The 19715-nt window shown below is 37.1% G+C and overlaps 2 protein-coding genes across 5 annotated transcripts; both read right to left on the bottom strand.

Moving 5' to 3' along the window:
• Positions 1-486: 486 nt before the first annotated feature.
• On the bottom strand, positions 487-9682 carry LOC103723420 (putative aldo-keto reductase 1). 4 transcript variants are annotated; one of them, XR_015977499.1, is made up of 9 exons: positions 5202-6222; positions 5012-5125; positions 4376-4552; positions 4093-4296; positions 3814-3986; positions 2955-3051; positions 2659-2811; positions 1353-1664; positions 487-880 (listed from the first exon to the last, which is right to left on the bottom strand). XR_015977499.1 is itself a non-coding variant. In XM_088720780.1 (8 exons), exons 1-8 carry the CDS (start codon positions 5211-5213, stop codon positions 687-689), a joined length of 1125 nt encoding a protein of 374 aa, XP_088576906.1. In that variant the 5' UTR covers positions 5214-6221; the 3' UTR covers positions 487-686. The 4 variants fall into 4 exon arrangements, 3 of the variants coding, with proteins under 3 accessions (XP_088576906.1, XP_088576908.1, XP_088576912.1); XM_088720780.1 differs by lacking the exon at positions 1353-1664 and having other exon boundaries at positions 2658-2811; positions 5202-6221; XM_088720782.1 differs by lacking the exons at positions 1353-1664; positions 5012-5125; positions 5202-6222 and adding an exon at positions 7637-9682 and having other exon boundaries at positions 2658-2811.
• Positions 9683-10440: 758 nt separating this feature from the next.
• LOC148715038 (putative aldo-keto reductase 1) lies at positions 10441-15530 on the bottom strand. Its single transcript, XM_039114305.2, has 7 exons — positions 15395-15530; positions 14889-15056; positions 14596-14796; positions 14304-14476; positions 13657-13753; positions 13353-13506; positions 10441-11023 (listed from the first exon to the last, which is right to left on the bottom strand). Exons 1-7 carry the CDS (start codon positions 15455-15457, stop codon positions 10830-10832), a joined length of 1050 nt encoding a protein of 349 aa, XP_038970233.2. The 5' UTR covers positions 15458-15530; the 3' UTR covers positions 10441-10829.
• Positions 15531-19715: the final 4185 nt, after the last annotated feature.

Genomic DNA, 19715 nt, shown 5'->3' with positions numbered 1-19715 from the left:
ATCCCTTGCCCGCAAAAGAAAGAAAGAAGGAAAAAAACTTCCCGAATGGCTTGCTTTGCTATATTAATTATCTACATGAGGTTATTACCAGTATTTGTTATGTACAAGAGTAGGGATTATTTCTTTAATCCAGTCTTTGACTAGATTTATGAAGAATTATGATTGTCCTTAGTCATTTGAAAAAGAAGAAGGTGGCAAACCATATTATTAAATAACTGATTGTTGATAAAATATGATATGTTTTCTGGATTAATATTATCTCTACCTAGTTATCATATCTTATATATTTTTAAAAAAATAAAAAATAACTTATAATTTATATAAATTATTTTTAATATAATGTGAAATGAATTTGAAGGGTTAGATTCAACCTACGCAATCCTGATTATAATACCTATACTGGTACCATGTTCATATAGTGCTTGTACGTATTGGTGCGGAGGACCAATTACGGTACCAGTGGAGGGAGGGATCAAAACAGTAGCATAACAGCAACTACAAACACTTTTTAAGTAGACAGTAACTACAAACTTCTGTAATCTTCTCAGAAACATTCAGCTTCTATAACCAAGAACTATTAGGTTTCCAAGACGACTGTTAAGGGACCAGGTAGAGAAGTTTCCCATCTAATTGGAATCGCAGGACTTTCTTTATCATCAGATCAACCTGGACATGATCTAATAACATCATGCTGGGGCACTGGAATCTCTGGGAGGTGTATTTGCATGCTTCCAATCGGCTGGTCCCACAAAATCATAGTTTCGATCACCTGCTACCTCTCCTATGGGAACGGCATGCGATATTTCTTTCAGGTCCTCCTCTGTGAGCTTGACCTTTAAAGAGCCAATGTTGGAATCCAGGTTCTTCATCTTGGTGGTCCCTGATAGAAGTTGGATATAAGACAGAACAACATAGTGAAAAGGTCATCAATATCTAACAACAACCAAATAAACATTAGATGTACACAAAATAAAAGGCTGGTTATATTACCATCCTACATTTAACAAGGCTCAGCCAGCAACTGTTATCTCAGCTGGTTGGCACCCAGCATTCTATTGAAAAAAAAAAAGAAAAAAGAAAATAAAAGTTTCAAGGTTGTTGAAAAGGGAGAAGACCATGAGCCTTGATCATTTTACTGAAAGTGTTCCAATTGCACATTCTAAAGTTTTTTCTCCTCTATCTTAAATATTGGAACACATCCAAGCACATAATTTTATCCAACTGTAACTTGCTCTAAAATTAAAAAAGGAAATGCAAAACCATAAATATCATGATTTAGTGGTAGACATGCATGCCTTCTAATTGCTTCATATGCAACGGAGGGACCCAAATTCACTATATTTTTTCTCTACCTCTTCATGATTCTTGTAGGTTGCAATTAGCCTAGCAAGCAGGTACTCCACATTATTAGGACACTAGAAAGTCCACATGCGTAACCATTTGGTTCAATTATAATGGCCTTCAGGACTAGAATGTCTTAGAAATTTGGGAAGATAGCAACGAGCCACTAGGATAAAAAATTATCCTGTGATATTTCCAAGAACTTCCTTCAATAATGCACAAGTCTTTGCCAACTGGAAGCTCAATTGGTTGTCACCTCTCTCTCCATGTGAAAGGTCCCATGCATAATCAAACTTGAGTGGTGGTGAACAACGCATGTCTCCGGCTTGAAACAATTCAAATATCTAGCTATAAGAAAATAAAATACTAACCAGCAATAAATCATTTACTTGTTAACTGAATAATAATTTAACCTAATCAAGTTTGCTAAAAGAAAAAAGAAAGAAAGAGGTTTACGGTCTCCACTAATTCTTTCAGCTCCCAAAATATCCATCTCAATTTAATGCATTATAGAGATTACCTTGTCACTAAATGAGGAATCAGCGCTAAACTTAATTCTAAATGTAACATAATTGTTAAAGATGAACCTAAACAAGTCTTAACTATGGTTTCAAGATTACATTGGTTTTTGTTCTTTGGCACATGATGGTCAGACTCATCTATCTTCATTTCGTTTACAGGGTGAAAGAAGACGACAAAATAAGAGCTCTCAGGAAACCATTAAAAGCCTCACAACTGAAGAAGCATCAAATACCAACACCCCCTAGCAAGACTGAAAGACCCCAAAGCAACCACAGTTGTGAAAGGTTCTGAGAACAGAGTCACATGGAACATTCCATCAGAGAAAAAGCAATATCACAATGAGGCAAAGCATTCCAAACTGCCATTGATCTAGTCATTATCAGCATCATTCTGCATATTCGAGGACTGACAATTATATGCTCTCTCCCTTCTAACATAAGAAAGAACATATTATTGTATTCTTTGCACCAAATTGCTTTAAGCTATAGACTTTTCAAACATCAGAACTTGATTTCAAATTTTAAAAAAAAAGGAACTCAGAACATTGCCAAAGTTTCAACTCCTGATGGCAAGGCTTAGCTAGATATTGATAGGGTTCTTTTTCTTTTTTTTCTTAATTAAAAAACCTTCACAAACGGTCTAGGTTTCCATCAAGTTCTTGGTCTAGCTAGTGTTCCATATACTTGAAAGCCAAGGAGATTCTGCTAGTAGAGATAAATCATCGATGGAATCTTTTCAATTACATGCTTATGTTGATGTTTAGAATGATTATATATTTCAGGGCCAGTGCTTACCAGGGATAGGAACCACATCATAACCTTGATGATGAACCCATGCTAGAGCTAACTGAGCAGGGGCACACTGATGCTTCACGGCCAAGTTCTCTAGTCTCTGATAGAGTGTCTTGTTCTTATGTAAATTTTCTTCATTAAACCTTGGATGTTTAGCCTGACAAAATCATCAATTTGTGATGCACCAACAATCCACATTTTCAAATATCAAGCATATCAGTATCCTAATTATAGAAAAATTCAGATGAACTTAAAGCTAAAGCTTCAGAAGAAATATTCTGAATAAATTAAAGTTCATACCAAGATCATATTTGGAGGTGTATTTTTGACAACTCCTCTGCCACCAAAAAATCCACGGCCAAGAGGGGAGTATGAAACTATGCCGATGCCAAGTTCTCTGCATTGCAAAGATTCCATTCTAGTGCATCAAGGCACTTTCAGGAGTAGATACAAGAAGCCAGCATAAAGATGTACCCGACTCATTTTCAAGTACCAGATGACAGCATGATAAGGATGCAAGTATGGTGATTCAATATGCCAAAGATTGCTCAAAAGTCAGAGAAAGAACAAAAAAAGATTGCATCATTTCATTATTCTACTTACCAACTCCAACATTTTGGGATGTGAAAGTAATACGATCTCTAATTTAAACTTGCAGGTAAAGAAAAGGCATGTTACTTGATTTAATACTTATATAGCGTCTATCTGCAAGCGACGAAGAGCATGAAAATGTGAAGCAAGAAGAATCTGGCTAGAAATTTCTCCTAACGCAATCAACTTATCATCTCTCTGTTTGAGTGTTCTTCAAAGGACAACCACCTAATAAGCTTTATGTAAGATTTCCATGTTTTAATGTGAGCTGTTACAATTCCATGAATCAATAAAATGACTTACTTCAAATGTGTCTCTTTTTCCACATGTGACATTTCACACATCCAATTATAATCCGACCCTTTCAGATTGTTCAGTGTGCTACAAAACTAAGATGCATGGACTTTTTTTGTCAAAAAAAAAAAGGCAAATGATGGTGGAACCACCTCATATATCGTCAAGAGAAATAAAAAGCATGGAAATGAAACATTAATTCCTAAACACACACACACACACACACACAAAGAAAAGAAATTTACAATTGATCAAAATGGAAATTTAACCAGACCTGCAAAGTGGGATGATCTCTTCCTCAATATCACGAGTCCAGAGTGACCATTCCATCTGCACTGCAGTGATGGGATGTACAGCATGGGCACGCCGAATTGTATCTGGGCTGGCCTCCGATAGTCCAATGTATTTTATTTTCCCTTCTTCCACCAATTTCTTAAGCTCCCCCATCTGCCAATTACCAAAAGTGGAAATAACCAACCATTTTGCACTAACAAAAAATCGAAAAAAAATTGTCTCTCACAATCAGGCACATGTTCTCGAGGTTAATACTCACAGTCTCCTCTATTGGCACAGTTGTATCCACCCGGTGCTGATAGTACAGATCAATGTATTCCACCCCAAGGCGTTCAAGGCTTGCTTTGCAGCATGCTCGCACATACTCTGGCCTACCATTTACAACCAGACCACTTGGACCAAGCGTTACAATCCCGAATTTTGTAGCCAACTGAATCTTTTCCCGGGGCAACTGCTTCAAGGCCTAACCAATCCAATTTGTCACTACAAATTTAGATACCCGACAAACAATTCTACCATAAATAAAAGGAAGAGAAGCAGACCTTTCCAATTAAAATTTCATTGGTATGGGATCCATATACATCAGCTGTGTCAAAGAAGGTGATACCCTTGAGGAAGGCAGCCTTAATGATGGATATACCGACATCATCAGGGAGTGGAGAAATCTGAGAACTGTATATCCCAGAAAGACCCATACAACCAAATCCTAACTTGGATACCTGAATAGAAGCAAAGAGATGACCAATTCATAAAAATCATGGTAAAAGAAATGAACGAAGAAAAAAGAAGGAAAAAAGTTAAAACCATAAAGAATGAAAGTAATAGAAGAAAAGAGGCAGTAGCTTCCTGAGAATTTGTTGAGAAATGTACTTGATTACATAATATAATATAAAGGATGGAAGGCCAACACCTATCTCAGCTAGTTGGCACCGCTCTCCTCTCTGGAAAGCGTCTTGAGTTTGACTCAGGATGATGCCACTTTCACCATAATTCTCAAAACACGGAAAAAGAAGGATGGAATATAAAAGCAAAGATATATTCAGCATTGGCATCAACACTAACATGTAAGAAGAAGACAGGTTTGGCGTTACAGACTCTATGCCATGAGAACAATTTATATGTCTATATTAGATGATAAGAAGAGAAATGGTATGGAATGCTAAGAGTGAGGGGATAACCTCTAATCCCTGGGACCCCAATTTCACTCTGGGAACATTCTGGTTTTGGGTCTCATCCTCCATTTCTTTCCACCCTGAAGAAACACTGGACTCTAACCAAAGTCCAACTAATACCTGAGAGTTGAGAAGGGAATGCTGGGGATAAATTTAAATGGTCAGAATGAATCTACCCACTTAGAGGTGAGATTACCTCAGAGCACATTGTCTGTCGGTGGTGAGGATGAAGGAAACACTTCTCATATAACTGAATCAGGAAGAAGATATGCTATCATATTGGTTTTAATAACCATAGCCACTAGTGGATCCTACTGTATCTTTTATTTAAAAACGTTATCTTGACACATGTCAAGCATGAAGCATAAGCAGAGATAGATTAAGGTTATGGGATCAAACAAAAGTAATTGTGTCCAATTTCTCAAATCAGGAACCATGCAGCATATTTACAAAGTTATGTTAAGAGCTACTAGTTAATAAATTGATAAAGAAGGAGCATGAATTGCAAAAAAAACAAAAAAACAAAAATAGTTGTCCGTTTTCTTCCTTTTCTTCTTTTTTTCATTTCTTTCTTCTTTCCTCTCTTTTTCCTTTCTTTCCTTTCTTTCCTTTTTCTTCTTCTTTCTTTTTCTTCCCTTATGTTGTTTCCTTTTCCTTCGTCTTTTTTCTTCCCTTACGTTGTTTTCTTCTTCCTTCTTTATTTTTTCCCTTTTTCTTCTTTTTTTCCTTTCACTTTTTCTTTTCCTCATCTTTCCTTCCTCTGTTTCTTTCCTTTTTCCTTCTTCTTTCCCTGCATGGATGATTTTCAGAGTCACGACCCATTCCGTCCCATTTTCTCACAGAAATGGGACAGGACGGCTGAGACACCACCTCATCCCACCAGGACTTAAAACCTTGATTATGTGTAGCAGTGTCCTCAAGCATGGATGAATAAAGTTTTAATAGTATACTTTTTTTATGGTAAGTAGCAAGGTCGGAGAAACTAGTACAATACCGGGCACCATACCGGTTCTCCAGTGGCACAAGCCCGTATGGGCCGTGCCAGGCCCATACCAACGAGTGAGAGCATGGTATCGTGAGAGAGAGAAATAGAGACAGAGAGAGAAGGGGGAGAGAGGGAGGGAGCCGGACGCCAGCAAAGGACCGTGGCAGATGAGGCCGCGGCCGTTCCCCTGTTTCGAACGAAACAGGGGTCTTGTCGCGGCTTAAAAAATTTTGTGATTCACTTGCCGACTTCACTTAAAAATTCTGAATTTTTTTAAGCCGCAGCCGGACCTCTATTTCATTCGAAACTAAAGAACTGACTGCGGCCTCTGCCGGCCCTCCCGACCTCTCCCTCTCCCTCCCTCCCCCGCTCGCTCTCTCTTTCCTTCTCCACCGGTACAGCTCAGATCTGCCGAAACCGCCCGATTCAAGATGTTTCCGCCGATCTTAGTAAGTAGTATATTTTATAAATGTAAAATAATTTCCTTTAACCTCAGCTTTTATAGGGTTTCACTAAGAAATATACCACTAAAGCAATCTTTGTTTGCCATAAAAAACAAAGCTTAACAATTTAAAACAATTGACATAAAAAACATGAAAAAATTGCTGATAATATAGGACAGGAGGCTTGATATTTCGGTCTAAATGGATTCCCTTGAGTAGATAAAATTTCCAAAACATTTAGTTAAAATTCTTAACTCAGACACAATGATCTGAAATTTAGAGCTAGTGCTTACAGTTTCATATATTGCATGGTCTTATCAACACGATGTTGATAATATAGATCAATGTGTTCCAAGCCTAGGCGCTAGATTGTTGCCTCACAGCATGCCCGTACATAATCTGGCCTACCATTTATCAAGAAATCACTTTGATCACACGTTATGATCCCAAATTTTGTGGACAATTAAATCTTTTCTCGGGGTAGCTCCTTCAAAGCTTACAAGAATCAAAGCCATTTTACTTCTGATTCTAATAGACAAAAACTAATTCCTTGACTTGAGGAGGGGGGGGGGGGGGGGGGGTGTTGGGGGTGGATAGACCTCCTGATCAGGATCTCGTCGGTATAGGGTCCATAGGCATCAGCAGTGTCAAAGAAAGTGAGTCCCTTGTTAAAGGCATCTTTTTTTCCTTTTCTTTTTTGTTCTTGGGGGGAGGCGGGGAAGGATGATTATTCCAACTTTATCACTGACCGGAGAGTTGTATACTCAAGGGGCATTATAAATGAAGAGATAATGAAAGTAGTAGAAGAACAATGAAAGCAACTATTTGGTGTGTTATAATTCTTGAAATGCCATGATAATAGAAAGATGAGAGATTTCCATCAGGATATTCATTATGATGATCATCAAAGAGGAGGGGGAGGAGGATATCTTTCGTATTAGCATGTAGCATCCATAAATGAGGAAAGCTAGTATCCCATATATCAGATACAAGGCATGGAATATAGGAAGAGTGGTAGCCTCTAATCCCTGGGATCCCAACTTCACTCTGGAGATCATCTGGGTTTTGACATGCTTTTCCATTTCTCCACAGCTCACACTGAAGAGAACCTGGCTTTCTACAACAATAGAAGCTCAAACCGAAAATAAATGTCTGGGTTCAAATTTAAAGGGTCAGAACGTAATAACTGGATGTTTAGCTTACCTTTCATCACTCTATTCTGGTATACTGCACATGCGATGCTCAGCCCGGCTGTGAAAGTTATTGAGTTATTCCTCTTTTCTTTTTTGTACTATTCGATGCAACATAGTCTGTTTTACTTTCACTTCATCATCAAACCATAAGAAGTTAAAAACACTTATATGCTGGACTAAACAACTGGCTTGTTGTCTAGAAGAAATTGCATACCAGCAGCTCTGTAAATTTGATTTTTTAGGAGAGTCAAACACATGAAGCAGTCCAAGCTAATGCAAGAAACTGGCATTATTAGAGTAGATAGTACCAGCCATGGATACGATTAAATAGAACTACTGAAATAAAAAAGAAGAGATCCCAGCCTCACATATGATTAAATAGAATCAAGGAAATAAAAAAGAATGAAAACCACACTAGCATTCAATTATGATCAATGAACCAATTTAATATAAGGAGCTACAATGTACAACTACATCCGTTGAATGAAATTTCAGAGCGTGATTTTCAGAGTTATGCTAGCAGTTCTCTTTGACTAATCATGTGAGGCCCAATAGTCCCACATCGGAAAGACTCGTTCCAGAGACTGCGCATATGAGGCGGGTGACTCCAAATCCTGCAGACGCGTTTTGGGAGGAAAACAAAACCGGGGAGGGGTGAAGGATGCTTGCGTGAAGCCCCAGAACCGGACAATATCTGGCAGGGGAGCCCCGTGTTCCCCCCTCATGTGGCCCCCACGTGGGCACTAGGTGCCTCACATGCCTCGCGCAGGCGAGGGCGTGACATTTCACCAGTGGATAGAACATCAGATGGTGGTCATTTATCAAGTTATGATCAGGATAGTTCATTAGGTTTAACCGTTCTTGCAGCAAAGTTTCCACACACACAGTATTGCAAGCTGTACTTCTCTTGCTGAAAGCAGTGGAAATGATTGGCAAGTGGTGTTAGGTCAAAAACATTTCTAAAACGAGAAAACACCTGATCCCATATATGATGGAACTAGTAGTTTTGGTGCAGGATGTGTGGCCGATGCTGTTATGGACACAAGACTATGCATCCATCATTAAACTTTAATCAACTTAAATTAAAATAATCCCATTGAGCACGTTGCTTTTGCAAGATCAAGAAGGCAATTTTAAACAAACAGTCTTGCACACTACCAAGACAGAGGGGGGAAAGTTTTGCCTTATCCTTTCAGCTTCTTTGTTCATATATTAATGACATGGGGATACCCTTCTACCATTCAGACATAGAAGTCGCCTTAACCCACATCTATTATGAGGCAAGATCCTAAATAAATTAACTGGATAACGTATATGGAATAGAAATTGCTACTTTGCCAAATGAGCTAAGTGCTCTCTCAAAACAATCCTTTTCATTAACAGCAAGAGTATATGGAGCTGGTGATTTCATCCAGCTTTTCAAAATTTAAAAAGAAACCCCCTTTCACAGCCTGAATGAGCAGGTGGACCGTCAGCAAATGCTTCCTTGTTTTTGCTATCATTTGAGAGTGTTACATGCGGCACAAATATCACAGGAAAAAGATGAAATAGGAAACTTATCGTCCTCGCAATTTATTTCTTTGGCGAAATGATTTATAAACACCCAACATCAACAAGAAAATTAAAGCATTTGCATAACAATGTCATATTCCCGAAGAAATTAAGAAACATTCAAATTTTATAAACCGACAAGGCGAACTCAGTCGGATAATAGAAGGAAAAGCTCAAAGAAACAATAAAATCGCATTAAATAGGAACTAAAGCCATGGAGACGGATCTAAATTTCGAAATACCAAAGACTCCAGTCATGACATCCTCGGGAAAACTGAAAGCCTAGGGCACATCTAACGAGAGGCCCAAGGGATTGGAATCTCCAGGGGATCCTGGGATCCAGGGACACAGAGTTATCGAAGATGGCTCTGAGTTCCGGGAACGCCGTGGTCGCCATGGTATGGAAGAAGAAGAAGAAGCAGACGGTGGAGAGACGAAGGAAGAAGACGGCGGGCAAGTGGAACAATTTTGCCATTCTTGGTTTCTCTAAAGCTGCAGGCATAAGTCATCGGATTTTCTTTTGTTTTGGGGGGCGGGATACATAAAGTCGTCGGAATTCTTGCCGACTTAAATTTGAATGTGCTTGCTCGGAGAAATATATTCTGCGTCCCGGAAAAGTTACTTGAATATCCTAAGTTATTAGCTATATACAAAAGTCGGCGATCTTGCTTTCTCTACCACTTAACACCTGAAGTTTGGCTTAAAAATTATATATAATGGACATTAAAAATTAGTTTTAGATTTTGGGTTAAAACTTAAATTACGTATAGGCCTCACATTGCCTTGTGTAAAGTTTAGCTCGGGAGAACAAGAAGAAGAGTAAAATGGTTTAATATGAAATTTCCATGTTCCTGGATTGTTATGAATTCGACAAAATTTTCCATCTTAACTTCATAAATATTTGAGAAATGATTACTTAGAAGTATCTGCATGTAAATATGAAATGATTGCAGAATAGTCCCTAGGTTACAAGCTTCCTGTGAAGTCATGATGGCAGCTAACTCCAGGTTAGGCGGCTTATATTTGACCAAAATTAACCAGAACTCCCTGTTTGAGGCATTAATTACTTAGTTTCAAGATACCAGCTTTGTGTAAAATCTGCAGACTACCTATTTCAACTCGTGCAAGCTATGCATGCAAGATTAACCACCTTTCCCATCTTTAAAATGAAATTATTTGTGTTTGAGAAGATAGAATGAAATCATTTAAAAATCCAAAGCTACAAGAATCATATAAGATCAACATTCAACACTAGAGAACCACTTGATGCAAATTGAGCTTGGTCTTTATATAAAATTTCAAGATGATTAGAATTAATATTCTTCGGAGTTGGGATCCTATGTACATAGATACCAACTTCCTTATCCAAATCTTATCTTCCACATTTTTGACAATGCAATTAAACATTAATCATATTAAACACATTATATCTTCTCTCACAGAGATGCGCGCGGGCACACACAGACCTTATAATATCTAAGACATGACCAAGCACCCTAATATCCCAGATCATCCGGCACTCTTAATTCATAATTTATCTACAAATACAGCAACAAGCCTCCAAATTAAGGTCGACTGCAAAAGGATCTTACTCCTGTCCTCATTCAACATTTACAATATTATAACAGCAAACCACACAGGACCAGAAAAACTTAAGATGTGGCATTGCAATTTTTAGCAGGTGTATTTGCATACTTCCACAGGTAATGTTCTGAAAAAACAAAGGCATTAGAACCCGCCACCTCTTCTTCATTCACTGCATTGGATATTTCCATCAAGTCCTCTTTTGTGAGCTTCAGCTTCAAAGAATCTATATTAGCATCTAGGTTTTTGATCTTGGACGTTCCTGAAAATATTCAAGTAAGTTACATGATAAAAAGTTGTCATACACATACATGCGCATATGGTACCCAATTTATGTCCTTGGTGCTTCACATTTTGCTTAGGTTGGATACAAGAGTGTTTTATTTGTTTAAGCATCAACGATATTGGTAAGCTTATTAAGGCTGCACAACGAGGAGATTGACCATGCCTCTATGCATCCCAATTTTATGAAAGTTCAAATTTAAAAAATTTAGCTATTGGGAACACTCCCATTGTCGAAAAAAGGATGGAGAACACTAAAAACTTTGATATCTAAAGTATGAATGCCCAGCTTGACATTTTATAGGTTTTTGTGTATTATTGAGTTCGTAAAAATAATCCACGTGCCTACTTGAATATAATCAATAACTTGCCAAAAAGGTAATGTGTGTATTATTTGGGGGGAAGGGGGGGTGGTGGAGTCTGAAAATATAACAAGATTAAATACATCCAAACACTTACCAGATTGCTCCATATATAATATATTCCATAGCAACTTATTTTTCAATTTTCCATCATTTCTTTTGGCAAAAATCAAAGCAAAATGGCACTCATACTCCTATTGATGCTATCAGATGAGCTGCTTAGGTTTTATATCCCTGTATCAGATCTGTCTTGGTTAACAAAATTATAGAAATTCGCATTATTCTTAAGTAGGGCCTCTATTGAGAAGCACTAAACCATGATGATTCACATCACTTGAATCATGCTGAATGTAAACTGAGTCATAAGCAACACAAAAGAAAATTATGGGAAGAACAATCATCATATGATGTTTCAACTGTTCAAGTAAATTCAATAAACTGCATAGACACTTTTATAGGGTTTTACAAAGGATTTGATCCTTTAAGAAATATCAATTTCCCATAAAAAATAAAATTTAACAATCCATACATAACATGTTCTCTCGAAAAAAACAGTCTAGACATCAGACCAACATATTTCTGATCACGTTGGACTGTTGGGGGCTTGATATCTTTGGACTAAACAGATTCCTTTCATTAACCTTAGTGCAACTTACTTCCTTTCAAAGTAATAGGTTGTCGAACTGAAAGCTATATCATACACTTTAATTTAATGAAATTATTTTGGATAGCTCTGAACAAATCTTGATAATAATATCAAAAAACTAAAGAGAGTCGTTGCAACTCAAATTAGTAAAAAGAAAGCACAAAGCTAGCAAAACCTTCCCCTGCTGTTACTGCAACCCTGAGCTTGATACCTGATGCATAATTGGCTAGTTTAGGAATTTTTAGACCATGTTAAGCTGAAACAAGCTCCTCCACCAAATCCAACAGATAAACTATAACTCACAGTCTATACTAACTATCATAATTTTTACTTCATAATTTTTTCCCCACTATTTAAAGCCAATCAGATAGTGAAATTTCAGAAGATATTTCATGCAATAGATACAGGGCAAACTATCTAGGTAATTCAGCAACAAGACTTGGTCCACCAGTTGGCACCCTCTACTCTGGGAAGAGGTCCTGGACTTCAATCCTGGTGGTGGCATATTACCATTGTAGTTCTCAGAAAATATTACAGAGGATGAGCCTTGACGCAATAGTAAGATTTGCTCTAATGTGACCTAGGTGTCACAGGTACGAAACACAGAAACAGTCTATCTGCACACAGAGTAAGGTTGGGTACATCTAATCCTTTCTAAGCCCTACAGTGGCGGAGCCTCATGCACTAGTCCACCATTTTTTAGTTCTTATATGTATGCATATGAGAAATTATTTTATTCTCTAGCAATCCTCATTCAAGTTACACACACACACACATACACATATATAAATAAATAAATATATATATATATATATGAGATATTCTTTTCTTCTCCGGTAATCCTCATTTAGGTTATAAATACGTAAAATATAGCACTTCTTCTGACAATTTTTTTATCAGACACAACCTTTTTGCTGGTTCTAATTTAGAATTGATTAGCATAGTCTTATTACTTTCCTTTAATGTAGATTATAAGGATTTCTCCCTTTTGTAAATACAGTTATATTTGTCCTGCTATTCTAAACAATATATACGAGTTTAAATAAATATTTCAAGTTTTAAAAACCAATCTACCAGGTAAAAATTTAAAGCCATCTCCCAGCCACATAAAGTTACAGGGAGCTAAAATCATTTCGTAATAGCTCTGGGAAAGTCTTGGTCTAGTTGATATTTGTGTCCAAAAATTAAGAAACAATACTAATAAAAATAGAAAGCATCCTTTCAAACATGTGTGCCAAATTTATACGATAAACTAATATTCACATAAATGCATGCTACATACTTCAGATCCAATTACTTGCCTGGGATAGGAACCACATCATCCCCTTGATGAAGAACCCAAGCAAGAGCTAGCTGAGCAGGGGTGCACTGATACTTTGCAGCTAATTTCTCTATTCGCAGGTACAGAATCTTGTTCTTTTCCAAGTTTTCTCCAGTAAACCTTGGATGTAAAGCCTAACCAATCATATGGATGCATTATGAGTAAAAACAAAATTCCATTTTTTAAACATTGTACATGTTAGCATCTCAACATAAAAAAACTTCAAATATTCTTCAGAGATGAAAGTTTCAATACAGAGGTTGTGATTATATTGAAGTTCATACCAATATACTGCCTGAAGGAATACTTTCTCCAGCTCCTTTTCCACCAAAGAAACCACGACCAAGAGGACTGTATGCAACTATTCCGATGCCAAGTTCTCTGCATTTTATAAGATACATCATGTATTTGTGAACTTTAAGTGCATCACATCAGTCAAACTCCCCAATTGTTAAAGAATATAATGATCCAATAGTGCCCAAGATAGTTTATTAGTCAAAAGCTAGAATCATTTTAAGACTTGCTTTGTCTTTTATTTTCTCTACTCTCTCCACAGGAATGGTGCCTGAAGGATTTCCATAATAGAGCAGCATTATGTATGATTTCTTTTACAACAGGTGCTAAAAGTTTTCTGAAATTAATTACTAGTCGCGCTCTGAAATTATTTGTTTAATTGTTTATGTGATGCTTCTTTTCTCTTATCTTAATAACACTTAATACCAATTAGATTTTGAGCCTCTGGACATTTTTCAGTTGCTATGGAAAGGTCAGTGGGCACTTCGATTCGTAACAAAAATTTGGTGTTCTATGAATCAACCTTATTAAACTGGATTTTAGACTATTATACGGACATGGGTAATTCATTCGTACGCAAACCTTTTATCTTAAAAAAAAGACAATTAAACCTTGTTAAACAGGATTCTAACCAGACCTGCAGAGTGGAACTATTTCTCCTTCTATATCACGAGACCAGAGAGACCACTCCATCTGGAGTGCAGTAATAGGATGAACGGCATGTGCACGCCGGATTGTGTCGGGGCTGGCTTCTGATAGCCCGATGTACTTCACTTTGCCCTCTTCCACCAACTTCTTCAGCTCCCCCATCTATCAAACAACAAAACAAATGCAGGTTCCATTGACACAAAGAACACACACACACACACAAAAAAAAGAAAAATCAATTCACACAAACCATAACTTGAATCTAAAAGGTTAGTGCTTACAGTATCCTCAATTGGCACTGTCTTATCCACACGGTGCTGATAGTATAGATCAATGTATTCCACACCAAGACGCTCGAGGCTCGCCTCGCAGCATGCTCGAACATATTCTGGCCGACCATTTACAACAAAACCAGTCTGAACCCCTACAATGCCAAATTTTGTGGCCAATTGAATCTTTTCTCGGGGCAACTGCTTCAAGGCCTACGAGCAAGCATCAATTCTTTTTCACGTTTAATTCCAGTGCACAACATCTAATTCCTTCAATAAAGAAAAAAGAGACTGTAAGTTTGAACCTTTCCAATCAAGATCTCATTGGTACGGGGTCCATAGAAATCGGAGGTGTCGAAAAAGGTGATTCCCTTGCTGAAGGCATGCTTGATGACGGCTATCCCATCTTCGTCACTGAGCGGAGAATTGTATCCTCCACTGAGGCTCATGCAACCCAATCCCAGCTTGGATACCTGGACGCAAGCACACAGGTCATCACAATTTACAACGGTATTAGCACTGAGAAAAAAAACTAGTTTTTTCCCTTTTTTTTTTTAAGGAAGGACAACAACCGCTGCATCCTAAGAAACTGAATCAGAAAACATAATAATAGTAGTAGTAGTAGTTGTTGTAGTACAGTAGTAGTAGTAGTAGTAATATGTAATCAAGAGGATGAGAGATGAGAACAGACATGTATCCACTACTATCATCATCATCAGGAGGAGGATAGCTTCCTAATTAGAGTTAAGAACAAATCATACAGCATATGATTAGAAAACAAAGGAGGCATAAAAAGAAGAAGGGGAGATACCTCTAATCCCTCGGATCCCAACTTCACTCTGGGGATCATCAGGGTTTGTGTCTGCTCCTCCATTTGTCCACAGCCCCAACTGAAGAGAACTTGGTGGCGACTTAGCTTGCCCTGCCTCACCCTATTTCGGTACTTAAATTTGATTCTTTTCGTAAGATATTTGGCTTCCATCGCTTTCTCAAGGGTGGATACTTTTGTTTATAGGGAAGTGGGAACCCCTCGGGTCGATTTCATAATTTTGCACTTTGGAAACAGGGAGAAACTCCTGACTTAATAAATCTGAGGGTAAAATAAGGACGTCCGTAATAGAGCTTTTGAAAATAATTTTTTTTTAAATTATTTACTATTTAATAACTATATTTTTTAAAATATTGTATAATTTTAATATATATTTATTAAACAAACTGAAAATATTTTTAGTACAACAAAATAACTATAAAAAAAATGATATTATACAACAAAGCATAACAAAATATAATATATATTAATATATAAATATATAATATAGTATAATATTATTATAATATAATATAAAATTATTATAATATAATAATATAATATTGTATACTATAGTTAATAATATAACATAATTTGATATTATATAACATAACATAAAAATGCATTATGATATAATGTAATATAATATTATATTTAAAATATAATATCATAATAAAAATATAAAATATTATAATTATTATTTTTATATATTAATATTTTATTAATATAATATTTTTAGGACTAATTTTTTGTAATTATAATATTTATTATGGATATTTTGGTAAAAAAATAATAATAAATCAGAACAGCTTTTCGACGCACGCCAAAAGTATTTTTAGAAAAAATTTCATTTTAATTTTGCAGGCGAAGCATGTGTTTAGAGAAGCTAATGAGGCTATGGATTGGGTGGCCACCTACGTGGCTAATCATTCCGATAGCACCCTATAGATGGGGATGGGGAGCTGCCTCGAGAGCTCCATAATATTCTGTTTTCCGATTTTATTGGGTGCGTCCGTATACGTATTATATGAACCATCCGGTCTAGCAAAAAAAAAAAGAAAAAAAAGTTTCATTTTGGAGCTCCTTCCAAAAAGCGGTTTTAGCTTTCTGGCAAAGCTAAAATAGCTTTCCGATATATTACCAAATATTTCTATTTCATCCAAAAGTACTTTTAAAGGTTCAGAAAGTGCTTTCTGGCAAACCAAAAGCTTTATCAAACAGGCCTTAAGTCTAATTCATATTCATTTATCTTTCAGGATTATATTTAATTTAATAAATATGAGATTAAAATAAATATGGCATCTTCATTTATCATTTGGTATTTTCTTTTATCAAGATTAAAGTTGTCTGATTAGGGTAGGCATAGAGCATGGGGTACGAATCTCACAGGCTCAAATCAATCACCAGCTATCCCAGAATACACTAGGCTTGGTGATGCTGGACTAGACCCCTGTTGTTTAATCCTTAACTAGAGAGAATCTCGACTTGAGAAACTTTGAGACCGTAAATACATAAACATCAACTTTCTTAACCAAATTATTGAAATAATTGCAAAAGAAGAGAAAAATAAAAAAATAAAAGAGAGAGAGAGAGGGAAAAAAATAATTTTTATTTCTCTGTTGTTTCATATTCAGTACATCTCAGGGGTTATATATACTCGTGTGCGGACTCCATACATAGACAATAATATAGGCTGATATAGGATCTCACTAACAATAAAAAATATTATAGGTGATACAAGCTATCATTTGATCCCTAAAATCACTCTAATAAAATTATGCTAACAAAGAAAACTAATATAGGTTGACACAGAATCACGCTGATAAAAAAAATATTATGAGCGATGCAGATTGTTACATAATCCCTAAAATCATTCAAACATCCTCTCTTAACTCAAGATAGTACTATACGTGTCAACTTGAGTTTGGAACATGCATCACAAATATACCGAAAAACTGACATATTAGATGAGCTGGAGTAGTAGCTCAAAAGCTAATATAATAGATTTGGAGTTGACATAACAACTCAGAAATCGATATGACAGACTAATTTGTCTAATTGACGTGACAGACTGACATGTCTGTCAATGTGGTTGATTGACTTACTTGATGATGTAGCAGCGAGAAGACACAAAAAAGATGACAGTTGCAGCAAGGATAGATCTCAGAGAGAAGACAACCGAAGCTCGACGATGCTCGTAGATAAAAACACCATGAAAGAAAAGCAAGAGATCTCGAACTGGATGATAAAGGAGCCTGGGGCAGCTTTGGTCCTGTCTCAGAGGTGAGGATACCATGGTTACCCCGCTGGCCAAATCTCGTTAATGTGAAGGAGTCCAAGCATTGTTGCGCCCTAGATGAACCTGTGGACCGACAACAATGCCTCTATGATGGAGGCCTTTATGGCCACCACCATCGACCTCCAGGGCTTCCCCTAGGCGCCGCCACCTGCCACCTCGATGGAGGAACAAGAGCACTAGAAGCAGGTACTCGAAAGCTTAACTCCCTCATCTTCGATGGCCCCGGCGTGTCCTTGCTTGGCACAGAGGAACATGAGCACTAGAAGCAAGTGCTCAGGGAGCTTAACTCTCTCATCTTCGGTGGAGCCGGCGTGTCCTCGTCCGATAAGACTGTAGAGGATTGAATCCCACGCTCGCCAGACCACTAGAGGCTTCCACGATGGATAGATTTGAGGGGTGGAATTAGATCGAAGAGAGGATGGGGAGTTAGGGATTCCCTATCTTCCCTCTTTATTTCTCCAGTACTCGGAGGTGAAGAGGTGGGCTTGAATAGTGCATGAGGCGTATGGACTACGAGGGAAACATGTTTGAGGGCCGCCGCCATCGCAGCGTCGCTAAAAAGTGGTCCTGGTGTGGGAAGAGAGGCATCTCAAGCGAAGGCATAGCCAGGAGGGGTGACTGTAGGACCTACGTAGGCTAGGGTCAGCATCTCTTCCCGATCACAATAAAGATGAAGAAAAAGAAAAAGCTAGATTTCTCTCAGATTTAAAGAAGGGGACTTTGAAAGCTGCCGAAGCTAGAGCCCCGGCTACCCCCCCAAATGAGGCAGGAGAAACAGAGGATCTGATGAGCAACGAAGATGACCGCAACAAAAGCGGAAGAGATGATGGCAGCAGGTTACGTGATCAGTGGCTCTAGTACTATGTTGAAATATTTGCGGAAGTAGAGAAAAACAAAAGAAAAAGAGAAAGAGAAAAGTAATTTTAATTTCTCTGTTGCTTTATATTCGGTACATCTCAGGGGTTATATATACTCATGTACAGACTCCATACATGGAAAATAATATAGACTGATATAAGATCCTACTAACAATTAAAAATATTATAAGTGATACAGGTTGTCATGTGATCCTAAAATCATTCTAACAAAATTATGCTAACAAAGAAAACTAATATAGGCTGATCCAGAATCACGTTGATAAAGAAAAATATTATGAGTGATGTAGGTTGTTATGTGATCCCTAAAATTATTCTAACATTCATAGTTTTACAGTACAATTAAACCTTAGAACCTTAATCATATCTTCTCACCACCTTATATGTAAAGAGAGAGTAGAAAAACCTTATAATGTTAGAGATAATCAAGTATTTTGTTATCATGGATCAGCCAACAATCTTATTCATATTATCTGTTAATGTAGCAACAAGCTTCCAATATAGGTGGATTCCAAATGGATTCTCTTCTCCTCTCTATCATCATTCAACTTTTATAATATAATTACATCCTAGACTGAGCATGATGGAAAATCTTAAGCTTTGCATTGCAATCTTTGGCAAATATATTTGCACAATTCCAGCTGTTACGTTCCAATAAACTAAAGGCACTAGAACCTACCACCTCCTCTTCATTAACCATGTCGATATTTCTTTCTAGTCTTCCCTAATGAGCTTCATCTACAAAGTGCCTATATTAACATCTGAGTTCTTGATCTTAGTCATTCCTGAAAATACTAAAGCTAGACGCACGATAGTTGTCATGCACAACGATGTGCATTTGGTTCCCAATATATCTATGTATGTATGTATCCTTGGTGCTGAACAGTTTGGTTAGGCTAGATAACAAGTGTTTTAAAGTTTGTAGGCATTGGTAATATTGGTAAGCTTTTAAGATTGCTGTAGGAGGATATTAACCATCTCTTATACTTCTCAACTTCTTGAAAAATTTCAAATTTAAAAATGGAGCTATTGGGCAAATTTTTGTTGTTTAAAAGAGGGAGAAAAATGGGGCTTATGCACTATTCCTCTCTAGGTAGCAACCAAATGTTCTAGATTCAAATCTTAGGTGGTGCATCTCCAAGTTATGAGA

This window comes from Phoenix dactylifera, chromosome 1, assembly GCF_051530095.1.
Source record: "Phoenix dactylifera cultivar Ajwa chromosome 1, Ajwa_hap1_PhDact_Kaust_v1.1, whole genome shotgun sequence".
In the NCBI taxonomy this organism is placed as follows: Eukaryota; Viridiplantae; Streptophyta; class Magnoliopsida; order Arecales; family Arecaceae; genus Phoenix; species Phoenix dactylifera.
The sequence above is the reverse complement of the archived record's forward strand: the minus strand, read 5'-3'. Positions and strand labels throughout refer to the sequence as shown.

Bases quoted from the DNA above. Each gene is read 5' to 3' on its own strand.
- LOC148715038 (XM_039114305.2), bottom strand. From the start codon at position 15,457: ATGGAGGAGCAGACACAAACCCTGATGATCCCCAGAGTGAAGTTGGGA. The intron at 13,754-14,303 runs GTCTGGTTAGAA...TATAAAATGCAG, and splicing joins GAAATAGTTCCACTCTGCAG to AGAACTTGGCATCGGAATAG. The intron at 13,507-13,656 runs GTATGAACTTCA...ATGATTGGTTAG, and splicing joins TTCCTTCAGGCAGTATATTG to GCTTTACATCCAAGGTTTAC.
- LOC103723420 (XM_088720780.1), bottom strand. The intron at 4,553-5,011 runs GTTATCCCCTCA...GCTTCTATTCAG, and splicing joins TGGGGTCCCAGGGATTAGAG to GTATCCAAGTTAGGATTTGG. The intron at 3,987-4,092 runs GTGAGTATTAAC...GGTAATTGGCAG, and splicing joins CTGTGCCAATAGAGGAGACT to ATGGGGGAGCTTAAGAAATT.